The sequence below is a fragment of the Primulina tabacum genome, unplaced genomic scaffold, assembly GCF_025594145.1.
Source record: "Primulina tabacum isolate GXHZ01 unplaced genomic scaffold, ASM2559414v2 Contig456, whole genome shotgun sequence".
Lineage (NCBI taxonomy): Eukaryota > Viridiplantae > Streptophyta > Magnoliopsida > Lamiales > Gesneriaceae > Primulina > Primulina tabacum.
Window position 1 is genome coordinate 1 of NW_027459755.1, and position 8520 is coordinate 8520.

Sequence of the window (8520 nt, forward strand, 5' to 3'; positions counted from 1 at the left end):
TTGCGCATGGAGACGGGTACTAGGCACCGACGTAAAATGGAAATACGATCGTTGGGCTCCATCTAGAGCCTTCTCCCGTAAACGGGCTCTCTCTGAGACCTTTTCCCTCACGATATTCTCAAAAATCATATATCATATCCTTTATGTCACAGTCAATTCACATTCTTCAAATATTTCCCTTTTTTTAATCATAAAATATCGTGTTCTTTCCACATTCGAAAAATAGCATTTTAACAGTAAAAATTGCACAGCTTTATCATAAATCATAAAATCCATATTTTCATCACAAACGTTTAAAATATCTTTAGCATACGTTATGATTCTTCGGGACACTGTCAACCCTTTTTGTACTACCCAGGTGTAAAATGACTGTTTTGCCCCTGAACTCAAAATTTCTCGATTTCGACTTTTTCTCACTTTTATTTACTCGAGACTATCCCAAAGAATTATTTAATTTTCAACTTGACTTCTAATATTTTTATTTGACGTAAACTCGAGCTTTTCGATTTATTTCCTTATTACTAATCTGTAAAGCGTTTTAATCTCGACATAAATTCCAAAACTTAAATATTTTAATCCTGAATCTTAAACATAAACTTTTCACACCTAAACTACCCTATCGAATCATGAATCGGCCCCTGTGGCCACGGTTCGAACCACCTTTTCTTGTCCTAGCCTAATTTCGAACCCTAATATTCCTATGTCACTTTTTATTCCCAAAAGCCCAAGCCACCCTCGAATGACCAAGGACCAGACCACCAGCCCTTGCTCCTGGACTGTCTCGGACCCCTGAACCACGCCTAGACCGCTGCAGGCCAGCCAGAACAAGCCGCGTGCAAAGTTCCCTTCTTCTATCTAATATGCACGCGGACCCCTTTCAACCTAGCTGTGCCCAGGCCTGCACCAGCCCACCGCACCACCCCCTTAGGGCCACCCTGAACCCTTTTGCACCTAGCCTATCACCGCAGACCACATCCACGCCCAACTTCCAAATCCGAGCCCTACCCTTCCTAGTAGTCGCGGCCCCTTCTCCCTTTATGCCCCCATGAGTCTAGCGCTACTAGGACTCTCTTAGCCTTAGTCACGACCCACACCAAGCCCATGACTAGCCCTGGCCAAGCCTTGGTGCACCACCCCTCCTATCCAAGGCCTAAAGCACATGCAAAGCCCATAATACCCTAGCAAACTCTAGGTCTCTTCATTCCTTAGCCAAGCTCAGTTCCAGCCTTCGTGTTATCCCTTACGACACTTTTCCTAACCCTTTAACGTCTTATATTGGCAGCATGTCCATTAGAATTCATAACGTTTACAACGCATCGTAAAATCATCAAAACTTTGAAAATAATTATCAAAACGATAAACGACTCATATTCAAATATTTTTCATGCTAAAATACGTAAAACATTCATATTATTATTTGAATAATGCATCAAAAGAGTTTAGAAGCGTGCCTTTGCGTTTTATAACGCTCGAATATACGATAGTTGGCGTGGGGCGCAAAAAAAGGACGAACGACCGACAAAAACTCCTTGTTTCTTCGCCCTCAAATTTTCGAAAATATGTGTGTGTGGTGTGTGTAAATTTTCGACTGATAAGGGTTGCCAAAAGACCCTAGGTTTCTATTTTATAGATTTTAATTCGCATGTTAATGAGCTTATGTTTTAGATCTTTAAGTTTAGGAGCAATAGTTCCTACTAATCTTATGTAATTTAGGCTCAATAATACATATTAAATTGAAAAATAAAAGTTTATAAATATTAGTTTTCAAAAATAATACTTTTGATCTTTTAAAAGGCCCTCATTTGCTCAAAACCGGCTTCTCGGATAAAATCGTGTTCGTCTCGTAAAATAATTTGAACTATACTATTTTTTTAAAAATTTAATCATATTTAATCGTATTATCAAGCCTCAAAAACATTTAACGAAAAATATTTTTATCTCAGTCGTCCCCGATCTCCTTTTCCCAACCTAGTATCAAATATTCGGATAAAATCCTTCAATTTCATAAAATCATGCAATTAGACCTTTAATCATATAGTATGCATCATGTAAGCATTTAAAATCAATTAAATAAAACAAGCAAGTTATTTAAATCGTTTGCATGAATGTTGTTTACGTATGTTTTTATAGGTTTAGTTCAAAGTTTAATAAATAAATCAAATCAAACATGTTCAAACCGATTACATAATATAATAAATTATGTGATAAAATTTGATATTTTTGTGGGATTTTTCTTGGACATTTGAAAATTTTATTTGTTTTTTAGTTTACTTGTTATTATTAGTTAATAGTCCAATTAAATTAAAAATGTATTTATTTCATATTTTAACTCAAACAAACATAATTTTAGAAGTTTAGCTTTTTTATAAGTTGCAAAAATTTGTAACCTGCATAAGTATTTTAATGTATTCATTATTATATTTATAATAATTATAGTTCATAATCAAATAAAATATTCACTTAACTTCTATTAAATTCAATTGCTACTTTTTTAAAATTACAATATCTCACACACCAATTCACTATGAAGCTGAAAATTTAAAATTAGTCATTCAAATCGAAATTCATGGTTCGATTTGATTTGGTTATAAAAATTAATGGTTGGGTTTAGTTTGGTTTTATAATTTTATAAATTGGTTTGAATTTTTATCGGAAAGTTCAACACCCTAGTCATACATATCTACTTATCCGAAAGTATGAATAAGTTTAGAAGGGCCAGTTTTGGTCCGGTATCCGGTAACGTCCTAAACACGTGTCATGGAGCTTGCTCCTCCACCACATCATATACAAAGGACAACAGTACGTGAGACAGGCTCTTCTCTCACATCGAGCAATTTCTTCCACCAACAGGCTTTCTCTCCACCGCAACAAGGCGGGTCGATTCCGTTCTTTTCTTCTCTGGTTTGCTCTTGTCTTGCTTTCGTTTGGAGTTTTGATTTCTTCTCTTTGGTTTGCTCTTGTCTTGCTTTTGTTCAGCGATCCAATTGTTTTTGTTCTGCTTTTTTTCCCCTTACATTCTTGGGTTTGTTCTTTCCTCGCTCTTGTTTGGGGTTTCCAATTTCTTGAGGTGTTTTTTTTTTTTTGGGTTAGTTTTTCCCTCCTGTTTTTGTTTTGTTTGTTGATTTACATATTTGCATATGCTCATCCTCGTTAATTCGGTTTGTATTTCTGTGGATATAAGATATGGGTTATGGGTTTAAGGCTAAAACATGGCTGTAGTTCAGGTTGAACTAAACAGCACTTAGGCCATCTTTTTGTTTCCCTCCTCCTCCTTTTTCCTCTTGCTTTGACTTTTGTCTTTCCCCCGTTTCAGAGAGCAGCATCCAAAAACATTGCCATGCTGTTTGAGTCCTCCTTTCTCCAGCTCCTCGGTGTCGCCTCTACTGTGTTTCTCTCAAAAATGGTAGATTTTGCACTGTCATTCTTCTTTGCCAGATGTTTTGGTTGATAAAATTGGATGCATTTTTTTTTATATTTTAAACTAATAATTTACAGGTAAATCTGGACAATTATGGAGGAATATATCATCCTCATAGTTGATGCTACAAAAAAGTCTGGAATTTCGAGACAAATGGAAGCATTTGCGTCAGGTTTGATCAGGTTTGTTTCTCTGTCTATCATGAATGGTCATTTGCCTGATTTTTGTGAGATACACTTTGAATAGTTCCTTCTGTTTTCTTTCCTTGTGTCCTACTCAAGAAATTGTGTTGATTTTGTTCATGGATCTTCTGCCGTTGTGAGGCGTATGATATGATTTACCAATGCCTGAATCTTTCTTCTATGTATAAAGATCTTGGAGTGTAAAATTTATACATGAGATGTAAAATGTATTGTCCCAAATATTTGCGACTTGAATAAGGTTTGTGATGATTGAATACCGTTTTCCACTCGCACACATAGAAATATAGTTATTACATGTGTGATGAGTTTATTTGTTCCTGCCAACATTGATAAATGAGCTGTATTGCTTCTAAGTTAAAAATTATCTTCCCCTGGATTTTAAAGAGGCAACCTTTCATATCTTTGTAAGATCCCTTTTCCTGGATTTCATTTTGCGTGATATGATATATTACAGAGTTTCTGATATTTGCTTCCTCCGAATTCTGCAATGGGTTTCAGGTTTTATCTGTCCAGCATCTTAAAGTTTTCATTGAAGGAGAATTGGAACGCTTACTGTGCGGAGAACATGCGCTATGGAATGTATGTATTATTAACAAACCTAACATCCAGTGAATGTCAATACTTGTTCTGGTCGCCAACTGATGTCATTTTATATTCTATTCTTTTGATATGGTCGGATGAGCTTTTGGATCACATCAAATTCGACCATGGATACACAACCAGTAGTCCCCCAATCGTCGATGTTAGTACATTGACATCTCTTGATTTCAGTTCTTAGGAATCCTTCATTTGAGCTAACGAGTATCTTTTTCAACTCTCAGTTGCTTGAAATCATGCGGGAGTTCAACCGTGAGCAACAACGAGCATTCTTGCAGTTTGTGACTGGTGTGCCCCGCCTTCCTACGGGGGGCTTGGCTTCTTTCAACCCAAAACTGACCATATTTCGGAAGGTCAGAGTATTGACAACTCTCGAGTAAGATCATACACCTTTCTCCACTAGACTGTAATTACTAATATTCTGGTATTTTACTTTCTTGACAGCATTATGGCAAGTGTATTGACGCCGACTTACCCAGTGTGATGACCTGTGAAAAATATCTGAAGCTCCCACCTTATTCAACAAAAGCTGACCTCGCTCTTTCTATTCTACCCGCGATATCATTTTTTCTTTACTTTTTCGTGGATCAAATTCAGAAAACCGGCTAACTTTTCGTGTGTGTTATGCAGGAAGTTATGAAAGAGAAGCTGCTATACGCCATCACCGAAGGGCAAGGATCATTCCACCTCTCGTAATCTCCTTCTCTTTGCCCAAACTGGTATGTATATATCTACAGGCTATAGCATGTGAATATGGAAATAGGGTAGTTGGTTGAAAAATTGTGGAGCAGATTTAATGGTTGGAGGAAAGAGACGGATGAAGAATACATGTGAAGATCTCTTCATGAATAGCAATGGTTGATGATTAATGTACAGAACTTAGGGTTGTTCATAGTTTCTATTTCTTTACAAAGATTATTTAGATTTTAACATTTATATCTATTAATTCCTTATCCAAGTTTACATAATTCAAGTATAAAGCCTTCGTGTGGTGTTTCCCTTTATTATATACAAGCGCACATATCTTGTGATACTCTTGTCCTACGTCTTAAAAATGAAAGATTTAAAATGAGTTTATAATGGCTTACAATGGACTTCTACAGCAACTTGGGTTAATCATTTTCGTAAAGCGAGGACGAATATGAAGTAGTTGCTATAGGGGCCCATTGTGCAGTTACGGGCTCAGGGCGTGACATAATGGTATCAGAGCCGATCACCGGCATGGAACACCGAGAAATAAGTGCTATGCGGGGCAAAGTGCTACGTGTATGGGAGCCACCTTTTGAACCTGTGGGGCAAAGTGCTACATGACGGGAGCCACCTCTTGAACCTGTAGGAGCCACATCTAAATTCTCGGTGCTGGTGGATCGAGGGGTCAGGCCGCGACGAGGACGTCGCGTTCTGAAGAAGGGGTAATTGTGATACTCTTGTCCCACATCTTAAAAATGAAAGATTTAAAATGAGTTTATAATGGCTTATAATGGACTTCTATAACAACTTGGGTTAATCATTTTCGTAAAGCGAAGAAGAATACGAAGTAGTTGCTATAGTGATCCATTGTGCAGTCACGCAGCCGCGAGCTTGGGCTCGGGGCGTGACATATCTAGCGTGTTATATAACAATCTTATATATATGTGTGTGTGTGTATATTATAAGTTTAATAAATTTTTATTTTATAAAATATGGTTTTAGTTAAAATATAACTACTGGGATGAATGATTTTGAATTAACCTTATTTATTGTATTTATTTTTATGCAAGTGACGATCATTAGATAATCGATTCTATGATTCAAGAAGAGAACGTAATAACGATCTTGTATCAAAATAAAATATTTGAAGTTTCAAGAAATAAATGGTGCTGGTTACAGTTACAGATAAGGTATTGTAAATCGTCATGAGTAAGTGATATGATGTTATTGGAGATGAGTAAAGAAAATAAAGATTTAAAGTTGTGTTTATGTAAATGGATTTAAAGTTATGAATTTTAAATATATTTCATTGTTCCAATGAATTAACGTTGGATGGATTTCGAATCATCGTCTTTTCGAATTTATGTAAATACAACGATGTTTCCAATGAATAAGGTGACTGTCATTTTAAATCTATTTTTCAGATTTTCTACGGCAAAATAAAATCCTATCATCCAGTTGGTATTTTTATAAGTTTAGTTTGATATCACAAAGCTTCATCAAATTCAATTAGTAAAAAGGTATCTCATGTATCATTTTTATTTTAGTAATGAGTTGCTAATACAGTCTTTCTAGGACAATTGATGTGGACTATTCTTTGTTGGATATATTATCACCGTTAGAAATTTCTGAAGGCATGAGGTGTAAAGTTTTGATAGAATTCAAACTGCCTTCTCTCTCAGTTCATGATGGTCTTGCTTTTTTAAGGACACGGTAAATTTGAGACTTTAGGAGCTCTAGCGATTTATGGCGTGCTTTTGGCAACTGCTGGAGGCATTGCATGTCATGATTTTGATGTCTTGTTGGTATATTTTTGTTCTATTTTCATTATAGTTTGCATAATTATATATTTCTTTCCTGAGATATAATATTGTTTCATGTTTAGAAAATCTTTTCGGTTGCTCCTGAGATTGATAATCAGTCCTTGGCTCATGATCATCTGCATGATAATCATCACCATGGGCACCACCATGGAATCGACATGGACCACCTGATTCTTGCTTTGAACATGACTCTGATATATATCGCTTTTAAGGAAGGGTAAACATACCGCAATCATTAAGATAAAACATCATTTGGTGCCTAAAGTTTTACAAAGATGTCTTTTCTTTAGTTTTGTGGTTGAATTTCCCAAAATTCTGAAATGCAACCTTTTGAGATATCTCCTAACCTCGGATCTTTATGTTGACATTTTTGTACTTTGATTAAACCATGCTATACTGGATAACAAAGATGGCAGGTGAGAGAACAGGCAGCGGCCTTATGAAAGCAAATGCTTAGCAAAATCGTGCTGATGCTATTTCATCAATAGTGGTTCTCGTTGGGGTTGGTAGATATATAGATAAATAGAATTCGTTTATTGATTGATGCGTAACATTATTGTACATATAAAGAGGTTCCGTTTGTTTGAGATATAAATTCTGTATTTCCTAAAACCTTGGACTCAGTCAGAGGTGGATCTGATAGGGTCTGAAATGCAAAAATTTGACAAACCGACATTTTCTATTCAAACGTGGTCAATAATATTTAGTAGATTGTGTACTGGATACAAAGTATTGACATTCATATACTCAGCTGCCAGCAGTAATTTTCTGCTCATTGATTACAATAAAAGAGGTTAATGTTGCGAATTGTTTTCTTTGTTTTTAGTTGTTTGACTTGCAATGCATTGAGGTAATATTATTGGATATTCTCATTGATTCTCTTTACAATGCTTAAACTCCTATATTTGCCGACGTATCATATACTAGACGTCAGCTTGTTTTTTTTATGGTATTTGGCATTTTTCCTCTTGTTCGAATCATCAGTTAGCTACAAGGGTTCAACCATGCTTATAATGATGAGTACAGAACAACACATTTTGTACTTTTTGGGTTTCTACTTTTGGAAAACATAATGTAAATTCATGTGAATTATGATGTGTATGTAACGTCCCGAAAATTTAAAGGCTCACGAAAATCACATGCATTTGAGTTTTTAAATTCTTTGTATTTTTATTAAATGTTTTAAATGCATAAATTAATTATGTGGTGCATATTGGCATGTTGAAAATATATTTTTCTACATGGTTGCATTAAAATGTAATTTTTAAAGGTTATTCGAGTTGCGATCGAGGAACGGAGACCAAGGGTTGAAAAATAGAAAAAAAATTTATTTGGTTAATTGTTTTTAATTATTTAAATTAAGGGTGATGCTTTTTCATATTTTTGTAAATAAGGGATTTTTAGGTGATTTTATACGTCGGGACGTAATTTTTATCGTGTTGGATTTTCAACAAAAATACATACATATTGGGAACTCGGTTAATAAATTCACAAATTTATTTAAGCAAAATAATTTTTAATATTTTAATCAAATACTAATGGACTAATTGGACCTAATTAACATTGTTAATGGGCCTAAGCTAGTAATTTGAGTTAGGTTAAGATTTTAGCAATATTTAAAGTGCTAATCACCCCATTAAACCACAATTCCTCACGGCCACACACCTTTTTACAATTAAAACTCCTCCTTTCAACAATTTCTACACGACACTTTATTCGTCTTCGATCTCTCTTCGCAACGCAAGAAGTCTAACAGTTTCTCTCGACATCTGTCTTTTATCTCATATTT

General features: G+C 35.3%; 1 protein-coding gene and 1 long non-coding RNA gene across 9 annotated transcripts; both read left to right on the forward strand.

Annotated features, from left to right (window-relative positions):
• Positions 1 to 2815: 2815 nt before the first annotated feature.
• On the forward strand, positions 2816 to 3594 carry LOC142534377 (uncharacterized). The gene is made up of 3 exons (XR_012817028.1): positions 2816 to 2901; positions 3314 to 3403; positions 3496 to 3594. It is a non-coding gene; the product is annotated as an uncharacterized LOC142534377 (long non-coding RNA).
• Positions 3595 to 3647: 53 nt separating this feature from the next.
• Positions 3648 to 7077, forward strand: LOC142534378 (E3 ubiquitin-protein ligase UPL4-like). 8 transcript variants are annotated; one of them, XM_075641216.1, is made up of 5 exons: positions 3649 to 4363; positions 4443 to 4571; positions 4663 to 4746; positions 4849 to 4937; positions 5322 to 6609. In XM_075641216.1, exons 1-4 carry the CDS (start codon positions 4109 to 4111, stop codon positions 4912 to 4914), a joined length of 534 nt encoding a protein of 177 aa, XP_075497331.1. In that variant the 5' UTR covers positions 3649 to 4108; the 3' UTR covers positions 4915 to 4937; positions 5322 to 6609. The 8 variants fall into 8 exon arrangements, 4 of the variants coding, with proteins under 4 accessions (XP_075497331.1, XP_075497332.1, XP_075497330.1 ...); XM_075641215.1 differs by lacking the exon at positions 5322 to 6609 and adding an exon at positions 6616 to 7077 and having other exon boundaries at positions 3650 to 4363; XR_012817030.1 differs by lacking the exon at positions 5322 to 6609 and adding exons at positions 6616 to 6713; positions 6794 to 7077 and having other exon boundaries at positions 3658 to 4363; positions 4663 to 4937.
• Positions 7078 to 8520: the final 1443 nt, after the last annotated feature.

Bases quoted from the DNA above. Each gene is read 5' to 3' on its own strand.
- LOC142534378 (XM_075641214.1), top strand. From the start codon at position 4,109: ATGGGTTTCAGGTTTTATCTGTCCAGCATCTTAAAGTTTTCATTGAAG. The intron at 4,364-4,442 runs GTTAGTACATTG...TTCAACTCTCAG, and splicing joins GTAGTCCCCCAATCGTCGAT to TTGCTTGAAATCATGCGGGA. The intron at 4,572-4,662 runs GTCAGAGTATTG...CTTTCTTGACAG, and splicing joins AACTGACCATATTTCGGAAG to CATTATGGCAAGTGTATTGA.